We start from the raw sequence: 19,150 nt of genomic DNA, 5'->3' as shown, positions 1-19,150 counted from the left end.
GGACAATCATTGGGCCTCCTCATGGCTCTACTAAAGGCTGGCAAGACAGCTTGGCAACCTGTCTGTCCAGACATCCTTGCAAGGCAGTGCCAGAAAAAAAGAAAAAGTTATGCTCAAGGTAAATAAAATCAAGGTAAATAAAATAAAATGTTATGCTTTGGACTCCAGGATTTTAACTCAGGAAAAAGCACAGCTCTAAAAGTGGGGAACAGGATAAAAACGTGAAGCATGGAAAAATGTCTGCCACCAAATGACAGGGGAGCAGTGTGTATATTCTGTCCTATCTTGGCAGGGACTTCCTTCTCTCTGAGAAAACAAAATCCATAATAGCTGGGCCTGACCCATATTTACCTTTCTAACATATACTTAAACATACTGAGTTTCTGTTTTAAATGGCAAAAAGCCATTTGAATTTTACTTACTGAAGTAGCCAGTAAAGTTTGGTTTACCTTCCCACTTGTTTTTTGTCAATGTTGTACTTGTAAGATAATCCTATTAATAACAGTTATGTCTGCTTCCACCTACCACACCAAAATGGTAGGATGTCTTTCTAGAAGTAGGTATTTTCCACCTTAAAAATAAATGCAATCATGAAGTAGCTTACATCCTTCTCATTGGCTGAATTAAAAGTCTTTGTCAAGCAGTCTTATCTCCCTTTTGGGCTCCTTTTTCTAAAAGAAGCATCATTTCCCAACGAATTTTATGCCCTTAATGTTGCTTTTGTGGTCCCATGTGGAATAAGAAAAGTAATTTTAGAAGTCATTAAAAGAGGAAATATTTTCTTAGGAGAGATGGCACAGAGGCAGATAAAAATATAGCAATAAATATTGGCCATGGTAGAAATATGAAAATGTGAAGTTCCTATTTTATTTTTTTAGATTTTGAATAATACCCTGGAATTGGGAAAAATGGACAAGCATTAAGTAGAGATAACCTAATAAAACATGACACCAATACCCAAACCAGTGAGGGTCACAGGCTTGTTTGAATATCATTTTGATTATCATATTGCATCTCACTGTGAACTTATGGAAAAGGAAGTGAGTTAGCACATAAGGGGTGCCAGCTTCCTTTTTCTCCTTTGTCCTTTTGAGCATGGCCCTCCAAGAGTGACCTGAATAAATGGGCCAAACCATGATTTAGTGTGAAAGAATCACATTCCTCATTAAACTGGGATCAATAGATAGGCTGCCTACCTTTCAAACATCTAGAACTGCTGCTCTGGGGAAATATAAAGAACACTGGGAAAGAGCCAACTTTTCCACAATCCCAGAAGCAGGAAAGAGTTCCTCCCTTGAAGGCCAGTTCTGCATCCCCCAATTCCTGTCTCCAATTTTGGACTTCACCTCCTTTGGCCCACATTCTTCTTCACTTTCAGGGTGGTACAGAAGACAGCATGGCAGGCTGGCTTCACCTTAACAGAGTCCATAACTGATCCATGGATCTCTCCACTCAGCTAACGCATAAGGAGCACCAATTATGTACATGGACTCATGCTAGGCCATCAAAGGCCCCAGTGCAATGATGCCATGACAACCCATCAGCATTAAGAACACTCTTAACCCCTTCAGAAGAATTTTTGTGAGGATCTGAAAGCCATGCTCTCACCACTCATACTTGGCTGTGCCACATGAGATTTCCTCACCACGCTGTCCTCTCAACCATCCCACAAACCCTACAGCCTATTATGGGGACATCCCATGATCTGCTCTGCCTGCTTACAAGGTGCCCGTTTTGTTTGTTCTGTTTTCTCTCTGGCTGGGAGGGCCGTCCCCACATCCTGGGTACGCTCTGGGCCAGCTGCCTGCGGTGGTACCTGTTTCCCTCTGATCTGACCTCAGTGATCACGTTTCGCTGACTTCTCAAAACAGGGGAAATGGCAAATCCCCAGGCCTTTGGGCTGCTCTCCCCACACCTCCTGCCACAGATCGTTCTATAACCACTTATTATTTCCCTTTCACGATGACAAATGTGCTTGTTGTCATTGTGTTGTGTGTGTGTGTGTGTCTGCATGTGTTAACTCTTGAACCCAGATAGTGAGAGCAGAATTGAAAACAGGAGTCATGTCATCAGTTCATCAGAAAAACAACAGTTATAAAAACAAGTCAAGAAGCAAGTTCCCTCTTCACTTTCCTTCTCTTTCTCTAGCTCTTTGCCAGCTTTGCCTCAAATCTAAAACTCACCTGAAAATTAGCTGTTATCCCCTTTCCCTGTATGTTATGTTCCCTGTATGTTATCCCTTTTCCCTGTATCATGTAAAGATGAGTATAAACCGGCCTGTATGTTTGTTGATTTTGTGTTTCCTTGAATTTGAGACTTAAATCCCTACAGGGCAAGAAAACCATTATATTTAAATTTTTAGGTTCCAAAAATATTACACAGAACTATTATTTAGGGTTCTGCTTGGTCCCATGCCTCTCCTTTCCTGACTTATCTTTCTATATTAAGATATTAATGCCACATGGATCCAGAACTCATCTAACAACATCATTTTCCAAAATACAATCATAAACCAGGATGTAGGGCACAAAAACTTTCTGAGTAGCCCAATTACATGTTGTAAAAACCATGTGCTAAAGGTGTCAATGCTTCATAACATCAAAAAACTAAGGAAAATATGTAGTTATATTAACAAAAGATGAAAAAGTCTTTAATGAAATTAAACAGATACTACTAACAAAAGTTCCTAATAAAAATAGGAATTAAAAAAAAACAAAACAGGGCTTCCCTGGTGGCGCAGTGGTTGAGAGTTTGCCTGCCAATGCAGGGGACACAGGTTCAAGCCCTGGTCTGGGAAGATCCCACATGCCGCAGAGCAACTAGGCCCATGAGCCACAACTACTGAGCCTGCGCGTCTGGAGTGTGCGCTGTGCAACAAGAGAGGTCGCGACAGTGAGAGGCCCGCGCACCGCGATGAATAGTGGCCCCCACTTGCCGCAACTAAAGCCCTCGCACAGAAACAAAGACCCAACACAGCCAAAAATAAAAATAATTAATTAATTTAAAAAAAAACCCCACTACTCAAGGGGACTTCCCTGGTGGTCCAGTGGTTAAGATTTCACCTTCCAATGCAGGGGGTGCTGGTTCGATCCCTGGTCGGGGAGCTAAGATCCCACATGCCTCGCGGCCAAAAAACCAAAACATAAAACAGAAGCAACATTGTAACAAGTGCAATAAAGATTTTTAAAATGGTCCACATCAAAAAAAATCTTAAAAGAAAAACCTACTGAAGCGTGAAAAAGACAGTAACAAACACGAAAGTATACTGGAGCCATTTCCAATAAAAGTAGGAAGAAGACAGGAATTCCCACTATTACCTCTATTTGTCAACATTCATTCAGAGGTTTAAATTAATGCAACAACTCAAGAGAACAAAATAATCATTACAAATCTTGAAAAGAAGAGCCTAACTTGTCTTTATTTGTAGATGATAAAATAACCATAGTATTTGCTAAAAATAACATGAGAATTAACTAAGAAGTTTGGTAGGGTGGCTAAATAAAAAAATATTCAAAGGCAAGTTCTTCTTTATCCAGAAATATCTAATTAAAAACTTAAATGGGGGCTTCTCTGGCGGCGCAGTGGTTGAGAGTCCGCCTGCCGATGCAGGGAACGTGGGTTCGTGCCCTGGTCCAGGAAGATCCCACATGCCGCAGAGCAGCTAGGCCCGTGAGCCATGGCCGCTGGGTCTGTGTGTCCGGAGCCTGTGCTCCGCAATGGGAGAAGCCACAACAGTGAGAGGCCCACGTACCGCAAAAAAGAAAAAAAAAAACAAAAAAAAAACTTAAATGGGATTTTTCAAAAATTACATAGTACTTATAAAAAAATTTAATAAGGAAGTGCACAGTCTAAGTGTGTGTGGGGGGAAACACACAGTATCTTACAGTATCTTATTAAAAGTCATAAAATTAGACCAGAATTTTAGAAAGAAAAAAATTAGAGAGGAAGGTTAAAGGAATTCTTAATTCACAGATATCACCAAAAAAATAATGATACCTAGTATCTATATAGCTTCTAGACATCACTCAAATAATCGCTAGTATTTATACAGCTCATAGAAATCATTCCACTACAATAATAGCTAATATCTGCAAGTTTCAGCACTGTTCTAAATGCTTTAATGTACTCATTTAATCCTTATAACAACCCTAGAGGAAAGTACAGTTATTTATTTGAACATTACAGATTAGGATGTTTCCAAGGACACAGATTCCAAAATCTTTGTTTTTGGCTATTATACTCTTCTGCCTCTCAAGCCTCTTTCTCTAATTTTACACACACATCTAGCAAGCTTGGTTATCAAGTCTTCCAGAATGCAACAGATTAAAGAGCTAATTAGAAGCCGTAAAAGCACTCTGGGTAACACTTTACCACCTAACACAAAAAAGGACAAGCAGTGGGTGTAAAAACCACGCACCACATGAGCATCACGTGCGACCAGAGAGCCCTGTGAGTCCCACGGGGTCTTATTCTATCAGCACTGCACAATGAAACAACTGCTATTCTTCTTTTTTTTTTATCCTTTTTTTTAACATCTTTATTGGAGTATAATTGCTTTACAATGTTGTGTTAGTTTCTGCTGTACAACAAAGTGAATCAGCTATATGTATACATATATCCCCATATCCCCTCCGTCTTGCATCTCCCTCCCACCCTCCCTATCCCACCCCTCTAGGTGGTCACAAAGCACCGAGCTGATCTCCCTGTGTTATGTGGCTGCTTCCCACTAGCTATCTATTTTACGTTTGGTAGTGTATATATGTCCATGCCTCTCTCTCACTTAGTCCCACCTCCTAGAGAAATGGAAATAAAAACAAAAATAAACAAATGGGACCTAACGAAACTTAAAAGCTTTTGCACAGCAAAGGAAACCATAAGCAAGACGAAAAGACAACTGTCAGAATGGGAGAAAATATTTGCAAATGAAGCAACTGACAAAGGATTAATCTCCAAAATACACTGCAGCTCATGCAGTTCAATATCAAAAAAAAAACCGACTGCTATTCTTAAGAGTACACAGCATCATAAGAAGGTAACTTTATGCCTGACATACTTTTTAAAGATACCTAAGTACACATCCCATTTTAAAATAAATCTATCCAAAAATCTTTAAAATGTAAAAAGTATTGGTGCTTGAAGTGGCTGTCCTAAACACTTAACTGTATAGAACTCATCCATCATGGGTTCTGATATTTTATTATTTTTTTAAAATAAAATATAATATCTTCAATTCACCATTGCTGTATCTTCAATTCACCATTGCTGTCTGTGATCCAGTTTCTATGCACTGAGTTGGGAAGGAATCTGTCAAACACACCGATACCTTACAGATGCTTCTTGGATGATTACAGAATAGTCACAGACACATGGTAGTAAACGTGTTCCCTGGACCCTCCAAGCTCTCCTTTCACACCGTTACAAACAGTCAGAGAAGCACAAGGATGTCCCTTACCGTTCCCCTGTGTATCCGGGACTGCAGTGACATTGGCCCGTGGTGGCATCACATGTCCCTCCATTATGGCACTGACATTCTTGTGAACAGTTCTTTCCAAAGCGACCCTCGGGGCAAGGCTGACCACACACTGTGCCCTGCATTCAAAGAGACTTGGGAAATTAGATGGGCCTCCAGCCAGGGAAGGGCCAAAGGAGAAGGGAGAAAAGAGGGGAAACAAAAAGGGAGGAGGGATATAGGAACAGGGCTGCAAGAAGATTAGATAAAGGAGATTTTAGAACACATACACTCTGTTCATCATCTCGAAAGTGTTAGAAATTCTAAATTGACTTATTTGCTTAGTAAGCCTAAATCTCAAGATATACTCATAGGTGGCAGAATAGTAATCTTAAGAAATACCTATATTAAAAAAATAAAGTTACATCAAATTATTATGGAAACCTAAGGAATTTACAAATCCTCCTAAGTATTCTTCCTTGGGCCTTACATGTACAGTAAGTCAACAATACTTATTGAGCATCCATTACATAAATGACAACATCTGGCCCAAATGGAATATCCAAATGCTTCACCATATGTTCTAGAGAAAATAAACTTCATCATTGGTTTTATTTCTTATAAGGAAGCATAAGAAAAGACTGACATTTTTTGTACCTGAATTAATGATAACATTGCCTAAGAAATACTTCAGCAGAAATGAACCTAGACGTTTTATTTCAGAAGAAAATACACTTTTATTTTCAGCAGGTTCAACAAACATTGTTGGGCCAAGATCAATAGGAAAGCCTATTTCCTGGGGAGAAAAATCGACAGAGTAACTTGGACACATCTCCTCACCCTAGAGGCTGTCTGTCTTGTCAGATACTGTCATATTTATTCCAGTACTATGTGGAGAAGCATAAGATACTTTGCCAATAAGTCAATGAAATATTCTACTACTTTCTACTTCACTCGTCTACATAACTTGGGCTTGTAGCTTATCATCTATTTACTGGAGTTACTGTTTCAGCAAACAACATATCCCAAGTAACAGGAATTTTTACAATGTTTTTAAATGTTGGAAGCTGTTGCTTTGTCCTCCTTCTCTATAAAAAAGACAGACTGTGGGCACTCTGATATTGGAGGCTAGCGAACACCAGATGGTTTTGTAAATGTTTATTCTGGGTAGTGTAAGAAAATACATTTCCTCTAACTCCTGGCTATCTACAAAGGCAGTTGGTGTGCTAATTAAGTCTCCTCTGGTGGTTTCTAGTTATCTACCAATGAGGAAACTTATTCCAGAATCTTGGAACTGAAAAAGCCTTTGAGAGGTGATTCAAATCAATACTTAACTGAGAATCATCTATGTGCCAGGCATCGTGCTAAGCTCTGAGAATCAAAGATAAAGTCACAACCTTTAATTAGCTCACAACATGGTGAGGGGGAAAGATGTAAAAATAGCTCTGACCCCTCCATTCCAGCACAACATATTAACATGACTAAAGTAATAACACGCCTAGGGTTAATCCATGATAAGCAGGGGTTCTGATGAAAATTCTCACTCTCTCAGGGACTAACTACTCACATTTTGTAATGGTCCCACATAAGCTTCAGAGATACTGTTGAAATATTATTTATAAATAAGGATTAATGTCCTACTTAAAGCTATTTGCTCACATTATTCCTATTAGTTGAAATACATACATGTGTATGTGTGATAGGAATATATATTCATCATGAAAAGAACCTAGGATGATTGCACAAAGAAAATGTTGTAAAGAGAAGTGTAAGTTGGAAGCTCAGCTATGCACATGAAAAAATGACCTGAAACATTCAGTAAGAAACATCTATCAAGGTAGGGGTCCCAGAGTATTGGGGAGGCTCCACTGGGCTGATGGAGAGGGCCATCTGCCCACCTACTGGGACTCACGGTCCAAGCTTGTGGTTACCACTATCCCACATCATGACCACCCCGACCCAGAAGAAGAACAAAGCTTCAATCTCAAGATGAGGCAACTCTACAGACAATGTCTACACAAAAATCCTAGGAGTAACATGCCTATAGCTCCTCATTCAAAGAACACAGAGCTCCCTGGACACTCTGCTATCCCAGCAAAATCCATCCCTTGCCAAGGACCAAGCAATGACCAGTGTTGGCAAAAGGTTGAATACGAGAAATAAAAGAAGAGAAGGAGTCAAAGATAATTCAGCATTTCTACCTTGGGCAACTAAAAAAGAAGTTTTGGTTTTAATGAGGATAAAAAAGGTAAAAAAGGAATTGCGGTACAACGAAGGATTAGGGGTACAACAAATTTGGTTCTATGACCACTGACTTTGATGGGCCTGCTTCCAGCTCAGCAGTACTTCAATAGCTTCCCTGTTCACCTCACCATGAGGCATCAATAAAAGGCCCCCTTGCACTGACTCCATTGCTTCATAGAGTTTCCCCAGGCTCTGCTTCCTTGTCTTGCCCACTGACCATTTCCAGCTCTTGCCTTGGCTCTGATATTTCTTTTCCACTTGTCCCAGTGGTCTTAACATCTTGAACTCAACCTTACTTCTCGTGATTCTCACCAGGAAGTGGACTCCAGGTCTCCTTTGCTCCATGCCTACAACAAGGGCAATCCCAAACCAGTCCCATCCCATGTCTGGCTCCTAAGGCAGACACATTAAATACTCATCTGTGGTCAAGTGAGGGAAAGTCAAGGTTTGGGAAAGTCAGCAGATGATTGTTAAAGCCATGGATCCTAATGAACTTTCCAGAAAAGATTTATAGTGACAGGAGAGAAAGATAAGACTGGAACCAAGGAAACACTGTAAGAAAGCAGTATGTAAAAGAAGGGGGATTAGGAAAAGAGATTTTTAGTAAGAGAGGCAGGACAGAGGATTATCAAAAAGTGGAGGGAAAAGAGATTAGGAAAGGGAGGTGGATGAGCAACAGAGTCAAAAGCTTTGGAGAAGTGAAGCGGAATGAGAAGAGAGGAGTTGTTACTGGATTTGGCAATTAAGTCACTTGAACCCCTGTAAGAACAGCTTCACTACAGTGCATGGAGATGGAAGGTAATCATCAAGTAAATTGTTCTTTTATTTTCTGTACGTTAACGAAGGAAATAGACATTGGTCATTCACTCTTCTGCCTTCAAGCAGACTTATACACTAACTCAGAGAAAGACGAACCAATGTTATTTCCTGATTTCAGAGTAATCTACTTAGTAAACCAGCTTTGACATTTTTTATTCCACATAACATTAAGCCTGTGAGACACTCCATAAAGAGTAATGAGAAGGCCACGCACCACCACGAAGAGTAGCCCCCACTCGCCGCAACTAGCGAAAGCCTGCACACAGCAACAAAGACCCAACGCAGCCAAAAAGAGTAAATGAATAAATAATAAAAATAAATTAATTATAAAAAAAAAGACAGAGTATCACAGACAAAGTTTGGGAAGTGTGGTGAGATATAGCTTCCTCTTAAAGTATCATACTATAACCTCTGAGAAGTTCTGCAATACTTGGAAAACCCAGCTTTCCTCAATGTGTCTCCAGATTCATAAGACTGAATAACTTTTTCACATAACACTTAACCTGTTGAGAATAATGTTCCCAAGAATAATAATGATCCATAGAGCATAATTATGAAAATGCTTATTTAAATAGTTGCAGGGTTTGACAGCTCTTGCTGTCATGTGTAAGGCAAGATATTTCCCTTTTATATCCTGAGGGGAAATGCAGAACAGATGGCCTACTATCTTTTCCATGAGGACCCTTAGTACACTTCAAGTTCAGGATTTAATCACCTTCTGCCTTCTCTGGACTGAAAAATTCCAGCTTTGAAATGATCAGGTATTTCCAATTTTGGAATCTTTAACCATCAGTGTAACTTTCTTTTGTATCAAAGTCCTCCACATGTGTTTTCACTTGAGTATCCTGGAACAGGGTGCTTTGGGAGGGTGGAAGTGAGCTTACCAGCCAGCCAGAAGGACACGAGCATTCTCCAGTGACGTGATGACATACACCTCCATTTTGGCAGGGGCATCTCTGCTCACACTGTGGCCCGTGCTTGCCAGGGGGACAAAGATCCTCACAGCTGAGGGATTAACATGTGACAAAGGACACCATGATTTACCCAGCCACACAACCCTTAGGTTCACAGACACAGCAGCACCCACAGCCCTAAAATAGACCAGATTTCTCTGTCCAGTATTGTTCGTTTCATTAACATCAAGGGCATCAATCATATTGGCTGGAAGGGTCTTTGAGGGGTCACCTAGTCCTTCCCTCTGTTTGGGGATATCTTCTGAGTGATTAGCTTTTTTGATTGGGGGGGGTGGGGGATGACGCTAGGCTTGTGGGATCTTAGTTCCCTGACCAGAGATTGAACACGGGCCCTCGGCAGTAAGAGCATGGAGTCCTAACCACTGGACCACCAAGGAATTCCCATGTTTTGGGATATTTTCTAATGAAACCATTTCAATTTGAGGAGAATCTGTCCTATCAGAGAGCACCAAGGATGACTCTCGTGGGCCACACGCTCCCTGGTGACAGGTACTTTCCATGTAACTTTTATAAAGCTCATGGGTTACCCTGGAAGTCTATTTGGTGTGTTTGTTCTAACCTCAAAGGAGACTGAAACGTCTACACATCACCCCATTAGTGTACAAAATCTTCATAACCAATTTTCAGCGTTCTCTTCTTCAGAATGACAAGCCCCCTTCCCATATTGTATGAATACACCTTCTTCCCTAAGCCTTTAATTGTCTTTTTTACTCTCCTGTAAAATTGCTGCAAGTTTCCCAAAGCCCTATGCAACTGTGGCCTTGATAAAAACCCATAAAAGCAATATTAACAATTAAATAGTCTGAGATGATCATCCATGCTTCTGAAAATCAGGGCTTTCTTGGCTAATGCAATTTTTTCCTTAGCTCTATTTGTATAGCTCTAACACTGTCAGCAGGAAGTATTTACCTAGTCAGCCACATTTTTTGCAAGTTCTAATTCTGTGACTTACAAGTGTAATTTTCTCATTAAGGGAAGAAAATTTTTTTATCTCCTACTTTTTTTTTGGCAAATTCTGCCTCTTAGTCTGTTTGCTAATACAAGCAAACCGAAGAATGCCCTTCCCACAAAATAAAGTAGTAGAGATTAAGTAACTGCTTTAGTGTTCCCCAGAAAGAATTAAACTATCTGTGTGCACATATCCTGCACAGATGTGATATATGTACTTTCATATTCACAAAGCAACATACGTATCTATGGGCATTAAATAACCCAGCTAACCTTTCATCATGGACTATTTCTGACATCTTTCATCTTCCTTCTTCTCTAAGGCACTGAACCCACCCAGCTTTATCCAGCTAATTAACAGAGCAGAACAACGTGGATCATTAACAGCCGGCAGTGTAATGAATGCAATTGAGGGAGTATCAAAGTGGAACCCAAATCTGCCCCAACAACCCCCAATACTGCCATTCAGCACAGCATCCTGGCCCTCTCTGCCTCTGCTCTGCCAAAAGAAGGCATGGAAGCTGGCTCTGAGGCTCTGGCTGGGCTCTGATGCTCTACAGCAAACAGCATCTGGGCCTGGGGTCCTATTCCCTCAGTAACTCTTCAGGCAGCAATAGAAACAGAAGCGCAGGAATATACCAGCAGCATGAACAGAGAGGGTGGGTGGGCTCTGCTATGCTGCTCAGCAGCAAGTCACTTACAAGGCTCCAGTGTAGCCGGGTGGGCAGCGGCACTCCCCCGTGACGTGATCGCAGGTAGCTCCGTTCTGGCACTGGCATCTCTGGTGACAGTCGTTACCATACGTGCCCTGCTCACAGCGCTCCTCGCAGCGCCAGCCCCGGAAGCCCGCAGCGCAGTGGCAAGCCCCCGTGATGGGGTTGCACAGAGCCCCGTTTTTGCACTGGCACCGGCTGCTGCAGTGAGGCCCCCAGTGATCACCGTCGCAGGCTGAGGTTGGGGAAAGAAACAGTGGAGGGCATCAGAGTACAGGTGTAGGTAATGGCAAGCTCTTTAGAAGCAGCTTTCCTCTCCCTTTGGAGAGAGTGGATTGATGATCCCTTCATCACCATTCCTCAACAGAGCAGCAGGGCTCGGGCACACATCCATGGCAATATTTCACTGGTGCTCTGCAGTGGACCACTTCCTATCACTCCGCTGCTAAAGCATTGCTATACTGTTCAACTCCATGCCTGTGCTCAGCCTATTCCCTGCACCTGGAATGTTGCGTTTGATGTGGCCAGAGTCATTGGCTAGGGGAGGGTGTGAGCAGTTGTAGGGAGAGAGGAGGCTGGCTAGGCAGATGGGAATGGTCAGCTTATGCAGGGGTTTTTATGCACACCAAGAAGTTTGGATTGCATCTGGTGGACAAGGGATTGGTAGTAAAGGATTTTAAGCACTGAGGGACAATGGAGATTTGCCTTCTAGTAAGATCAGCTGGCTACAGCCTGAGAAGGGCAGGAAGCAGCTGACAAGGAGAGGCGGGAGTTGGGGCAAGAAGCATAGCACTCAGGGGATCAGTGAGGGGGCCTCGCCGCAGGCAATGATGAGAGGGACAAAGAGGCGACCCACAGGCAGTCCACTGAGGAGTGGGCTGGCCTTGCTACAGGTACGCGCTGAGCTCTCGAAAAGGAAACTGCTGCTGTGCTTTCAAAGTAATCAATCAAAATACATGTGATTGGGAGGTAACCAGAAAAGGTAGGGAAAAAATTGACTAAATGTTTAACGTCACTGACTTTAAAATACAACAAACCTGAAACTGATATGGACAGCAAATAAAAAGATAAGAGGTACATGAAACCAGGTAATATAAAGGCAGAAAAAAGCATTTAAAAGACATATTTTGTTTTTAACAGCTTTATTGGAGTATAATTGCTTTACAATGGTGTGTTAGTTTCTGCTTTATAACAAAGTGAATCAGCTACGCATATACATATATCCCCGTATCTACTCCCTCTTGCATCTCCCTCCCACCCTCCCTATCCCACCCCTCTAGGTGGTCACAAAGCACTGAGCTGATCTCCCTGTGCTATGCGGCTGCTTCCCACTAGCTATCTATTTTACATTTGGTAGTGTATATATGTCCATGCCACTCTCTCACTTCGTCCCAGCTTACCCTTCCCCCTCCCCCTGTCCTCAAGTCCATTCTCTATGTCTGTGTCTTTATTCCTGTCCTGCCCCAGGTTCTTCAGAACTATATATTTTTTTAGATTCCATATATATGTGTTAGCATACGATATTTGTTTTTCTCTTTCTGACTTACTTCACTCTGTATGACGGACTCTAGGTCCATCCACCTCACTACAAATAACTCAATTTTGTTTCTTTTACGGCTGAGTAATATTCCATTGTATATATGTGCCATATCTTCTTTATCCATTCATCTGTTGATGGACACTTAGGTTGCTTCCATGCCCTGGCTATTGTAAATAGAGCTGCAATGAACATTGTGGTACATGGCTCTTTCTGAATTATGGTTTCCTGAGGGTATATGCCCAGTAGTGGGATTGCTGGGTCATATGGTAGTTCTTTTTTTAGTTTTTTAAGGAACCTCCATACTGTTCTCCATAGTGGCTGTATCAATTTACATTCCCACCAACAGTGCAAGAGGGTTCCCTTTTCTCCACACCCTCTCCAGCATTTATTGTTTGTAGAGTTTTTTGATGATGGCCATTCTGACTGGTGTGAGGTGATATCTCATTGTAGTTTTGATCTGCGCTTCCCTAATAATTAGTGATGTTGAGCATCCTTCATGTGTTTGCTGGCAATCTATATATCTTCTTTGGAGAAATGTGTATTTAGGTCTTCTGCCCATTTTTGGATTGGGTTGTTTGTTTTTTTGATATTGAGCTGCATGAGCTGCTTGTAAATTTTGGAGATTAATCCTTTGTCAGTTGCTTCATTTGCAAATATTTTCTCCCATTCTGAGGGTTGTCTTTTTGTCTTGTTTATGGTTTCCTTTGCTGTGCAAAGCTTTTAAGTTTCATTAGGTCCCATTTGTTTGTTTTTATTTCCATTTCTCTAGGAGGTGGGTCTAAAAGGATCTTGCTGTGATTTACGTCATAGAATGTTCTGCCTATGTCCTCCTCTCAGAGTTTTAGAGTGTCTGGCCTTACATTTAGGTCTTTAATCCATTTTGAGTTTATTTTTGTGTATGGTGTTAGGGAGTGTTCTAATTTCATTCTTTTACATGTGGCCATCCAGTTTTCCCAAAACCACTTATTGAAGAGGCTGTCTTTTCTCCATTGTATATTCTTGCCTCCTTTATCAAAAATAAGGTGACCAAAAAAAATAAATAAATAATAATAAGATGACCATAGGTGCATTGGTTTATCTCTGGGCTTTCTATCCTATTCCATTGATCTATATTTCTGTTTTTGTGCCAGTACCATACTGTTTTGATAGTTTTGTAGTACAGTGTGAAGTCCGGGAGCCTGATTCCTCCGGCTCCATTTTTCTTTCTCAAGATTGCTTTGGCTATTCGGGATCTTTTGTGTTTCCATACAAATTGTGAAATTTTTTGTTCTAGTTCTATGAAAAATGCCAGTGGTAGTTTCATAGGGATTGCATTGAATTTGTAGATTGCTTTGGGTAGTATAGTCATTTTCACAATGTTGATTCTTCCAATACAAGAACATGGTATATCTCTCCACCTGTTTGTATCGTCTTTAATTTCTTACATCAGTGTCTTATAGTTTTCTGCATTCAGGTATTTTGTCTCCTTAGGTAGGTTTATTCCTACGTATTTTATTCTTTTTGTTGCAATGGTAAATGGGAGTGTTCCCTTAATTTCACTCTCAGATTTTTCATCATTAGTGTATAAGAATGCAAGAGATTTCTGTGCATTAATTTTGTATCCTGCTACTTTACCAGATTCATTGATTAGCTCTAGTAGTTTTCTGGTAGCATCTTTAGGATTCTCTATGTATCGTATCATATCATCTGCAAAGAGTGACAGCTTTACTTCTTCTTTTCCAATTTGTATTCCTTTTATTTCTTCTTCTTCTCTAATTGCTGTGGCTAAAACTTCCAAAACTATGTTGAATAATAGTGGTAAGAGTGGACAACCTTGTCTTGCTCCTGATCTTAGAGGAAATGGTTTCAGTTTTTCACCATTGAGAACGATGTTGGCTGTGGGTTTGTCATATATGGCCTTTATTATGTTGAGGTAAGTTCCCTCTATGCCTAGTTTCGGGAGGGTTTTTATCATAAATTGGTGTTGAATTTTATCTAAAGCTTTTTCTGCATCTATTGAGATGATCATATGGTTTTATTCTTCGATTTGTTAATATAGTGTGTCACATTGATTGATTTGCATATATTGAAGAATCCTTGCCTTACTGGGATAAACCCCACTTGATCATAATGTATGATACGTTTAATGTGCTGTTGGATTCTGTCTGCTAGTATTTTGTTGAGGATTTTTGCATTTATGTTCATCAGTGATATTGTCCTGTTGTTTTCTTTTTTATGACATCTTTGTCTGGTTTTGGTATCAGGGCGATGGTGGCCTCGTAGAATGAGTTTGGGAGTGTTCCTCCCTCTGTTATATTTTGGAAGAATTTGAGAAGGATAGGTATTAGCTCTTCTCTAAACGTTTGATAGAATTCACCTGTGAAGCCATCTGGTCCTGGGCTAAAAGTCAGATTTTAAAATGCAGTTCCAAAGGAAAGGAAGAATGGCCATGATTCAAGTCAATGAGCAGGAAAAAGAAAGCAGAGAAGGAAAAAACCTCAATTGCAAACATTCTAAAATTTATGAAGGGTGACAATAAGCAAAGCCTACTCTCAATATGCATTGCCTAGGCAGCGGTGCATTTATTAATTAGACGCTATAAAAATCACTAGGGAGGAAGCACCCTGCCTAGAGCTCCTAGGATAAATTGCTTTTATGATAAAAAGAAAGTTTCATTTCATAAAACTTTTGTAACGTCAACAGATCTGGAATAAACTATTGAAAAAAACAAAACTAGGCACACAGCAAACAACTTATTAGACATGCAGGATTTATCTTACATTATTAGAACCTACCTTTCATTTCATAATTTCAAAAGGTTTAAATGAATAATTCTGTTTTTAATCAGTATGGCTTTGGTCTCATTAGTACTTTAATAAACATACTTTCACACAATTAAAAGCAGTGGAAGAGAATTATCGAACCTAAAGCAGATCAAGAAAGCAATTACTGAAGAACTCACAATATTCTTTCACAAAATAAGATTAAGTGGTAGTTCCAAGATGATATTTCAGCCTAATTGTTATTCATATGAGTAGTATCTTTTATTGCCTATGGATATGGACAAAGTTGTGTTTTTTTTTCAATTTTAATTCTTTCAATCTAAGATTTATTCTTAAAAAAAAAAATTACATGGTATGTTCCTTTAAGACCTCTCAGCCATCCCAGTTGGAGAAGAATCTGTCCTGTTTTGAAGGTCCCCCAAGGTAAATTACATAGTCCTTTGTAACTTGTTTCCTGGTTCATCAATCCTAAGAGTACGGAAAATCTTCATTCCATGTAATCCAAATCCATTATCCTATAACTTGATCCCCCCCTCCTCTTAAGAGCATAGTCAATCCTGTACATCACTGTTCCCTATATTGTAAATGATTTTATTCCTTAAACATGAATACATCCTTGACACTGCTCTTTGTTATACTAAATACTACAACCTCAATACTTTTATGTATTTTTTAAAAGTTTATTCAATTTCACTCATTTTCTTTGCTGAATCCTCTCCAGAATGTCCACATCCCTCTCAACTTCCGGGAGCCTCAGGTGCTAAATTAAAGATCCATTATTCCTTATGTATAATGGGGGATTAATTGATTGATGCAGAACAACAATGTAGGTAATAAAACTACCTTGATAAGGATATCAAGATCATGTCAAAAGCATTAAAAAAAAAACATCACGATGACTTAGAGTTCTTTTCCCTCACTGTGATATTGGGGTAAGAGTGGGCTGGAGCACATGTTTTATAGAATATATTTTACAACAAGAGGAGAGTGGTAGGAAGAATTCAAATATTGAGGGAATAGAACTGGTCTCTCCTCTCCTTCATAACCCATTTATTTGTACATCCCATTCAACAGCTTCTCTCCCAGCAGAGCAGTCAGGCAGAGACCAGTTCTATTTTCTCGGGATTAGATAAAAACAAAAACAAAAAAAACCCTTAAGATATTTCCTCATGGTAGAAACAAGTTTATAGCAGACATTGATAACTATCAGCATTAAAGAAAAGGTTTCAGGCTTTTAAAGAAATATTATCGTGCCGACATGGTTAATTTCCTGCCTATATCTAAGCACTGTGGCATGCTTTGAAGTGACAGCTTCTCCCCTTGGGGTTTTATTTCTCTAAAAAGCCACTGATACATGGGCCTCACAATGTGAATACTAAGCACCAACATGGACTCTACTGGGAAGAAAATCCACATACAGAAGTCTACAGACAAATAGACAGGAAGTAGGACAAGTAAGATACAGAAGCCTGGCTTGAATGTAGCCATCAATGTGACTTCCTTTCCTTTCTTCATTTGTCATATTTAACTGCTTCAACATACCCACTTTTAAATGTATACTAGTGAGTTACACAGTTTATCGCACAAAAGCCAGCTTTCTTCCCTGATTACTACAAATACAAGAGTATGTTGACTGTCTAGTACAAGAGGGAGAATTTGTTCCTTATGTTTAGTGCCAAGCTTGGCCAATTATCCTGAATTCAAGTACTGTATTTAGAAAGACAGTTTGGAGAGAGTCTGAACTCAAATCATCTGACATCTTTTAGTTAACACCTCACCCAAACTTCAAGGGGCAAGTATTTCACTCCTCAAGAAAAAGGGACTGGGTTGTCTCCCACAGACAACTTTTTAAAAACTGTACTATGTATAACTGAATCACTGTGCTGTACAGCAGAAATTAACACAGCATTGTAAATCAACTCTACTTCAATAAAATAAAAATTTTTAAATGTAGTTAACATGCAAATAACTTGAATATCCTAATAGGAAAAGGTAAATGAACAAAATTTTGTTCCAGATTAGATGGAAAAGAACCCAGATGCTAATAAGGAAGCGATGCCTCCTTTTCAGCTTCTGGTTTCAGTTCTTATTGTGTGAACAGCTAGAAATGGGCTATCAGATGCCATGTGCCCAGAATCATGCAGATGTTTCAGGAGGCAGCTTAACGAGGGTCTCAGCACAGACAGCTTGCTCTAAGAAGCTGTCATAATAAGTTGGAAATAAAAGGGATTTTAAACTACTGTGTAATGTCAGGAGTATACAGACCATGCTACAGCTCTTAGGGACAGCTTAGCTGAGCACTGGCTCCTCTCAAGACAATGGACTCATGCTGGAGCTCTAATGGCTATAACTTCCAATGACATCTGTAACCACAGGTTATGTTCAGGGGCTGGGGGCTGAAATTCACTCAAGTGATATCTCTTAAGTACCTGCCTTGTGCCAGCCATGGTACCAGGCCTTGACTTCAAACAAGAACAATAAAGCTCATGCTTCTACAAGCCTATAGTTTAATGGCAAGGTGTCAGGTTACTAGGTAAGAGAATAACCTGTGACAGGTAGTGAGGTAAGGATATGGACTGGGTACAACGGAAAGCACAGGGATGACACTTAACCAATGTTGGTGAGTCGGGAAAGGCTTCCCTGATAAAATGAGGTCTAAGCGAAGACCTAAAGGCAGAGGGTGCCATATTTAAGTAAAGGGCAGAGGATTTGTACATGGGAAAAAGGGGCACTGCAAGGAGAGGGAGGTTGCAGGGGGTGTTACATTCAGAAAAATGATACATGCAGTGGCCAAAAGCGTTTTACATGACAAACATCCATGAATGCCCTCTTGGGCTTCTACACTATTGTATCATGGCCACTGTCATCTTTCTTAGCTATGTGCACAACAAAAAGAAGTATAGAAATAAGCAGAGAAGAAGAGATATTAGACATGTCCTCTCCCTCCGTCAGTCCTCCCCAGCCTGCCAAGCTCAGCTCAGAAACCTCTGTGCTTCAGGTACATTTTACAACCCAATCTGAGATGCTCTCTGAAAAAGGCAATATATATTTTCCACGACACCCACTCTGCACTTAGATCACAGTTTTTATATATGTTTGCCTTGTCTCATATCTCTCAAATAAAATTGAATTTCATAGGTGTTAAGACACACGGACACCCTTCTAGATCTTAGCAGTTATCAACAGAAGGTTTCACACAGTCATGTCCTGGCAGTCACCTGGCTGACAATGATGGTGAGAGGCATTCTTATTCAGAGATATTAAGCCGTGGAAAACTGAGTCATGAAGTAGTGTAATAATAATAAGGAGACTGACACTTACAGCGAGGAAGATTATCTCTCCCCTTTTTGGGAAAATCAGCATGCTTATGCACTATTATGGGATAGCAGATACCACATCTAGTTTAGAGATTAGTCTGGGAAAGTGTATCAAAAGCCCTTTACTCATAAATTCATCTTTGGGGATTTTTCTAAAAGAAACAAACATAAGTGTGTACAGACAATTAGTAATACTTACATTGTGCCCACAGATGTTGTTCTAAGCACCTGAAATAGATGAATGACCACAGTGTCCCTATGAAGCAGGGACTACAGTTACCCCTATTTTATAGAAGAAGAAACTGAGATCCAGGTGACGTGCTTAAAGTTACACAGGCAAAGAGGGGTGAAGAACAGACCTCCCATCTTCAGTTTGGATTCTAA

General features: G+C 40.2%; 1 protein-coding gene across 1 annotated transcript in view; it reads right to left on the bottom strand.

The window, feature by feature from the left end:
- Window positions 1-19,150, bottom strand: part of MEGF10 (multiple EGF like domains 10) — a 120,958-nt gene that overhangs the window by 46,925 nt on the left and 54,883 nt on the right. Inside the window, exons 5-7 of the mRNA XM_029217803.1 lie at window positions 11,136-11,382; window positions 9,397-9,517; window positions 5,453-5,589 (exon numbers count right to left, since the gene is read on the bottom strand). Of these exons, the coding sequence (XP_029073636.1) occupies window positions 5,453-5,589; window positions 9,397-9,517; window positions 11,136-11,382 (505 nt within the window). The remainder of the gene's footprint in view (window positions 1-5,452; window positions 5,590-9,396; window positions 9,518-11,135; window positions 11,383-19,150) is intronic.

Source organism: Monodon monoceros, unplaced genomic scaffold, assembly GCF_005190385.1.
Source record: "Monodon monoceros isolate NGI ecotype Baffin Bay Population unplaced genomic scaffold, NGI_Narwhal_1 Super_Scaffold_12, whole genome shotgun sequence".
NCBI classification, from domain to species: domain Eukaryota; kingdom Metazoa; phylum Chordata; class Mammalia; order Artiodactyla; family Monodontidae; genus Monodon; species Monodon monoceros.
Note: the sequence above shows the minus strand (reverse complement) of the source record. Positions and strands in the feature narration are given on the sequence as shown.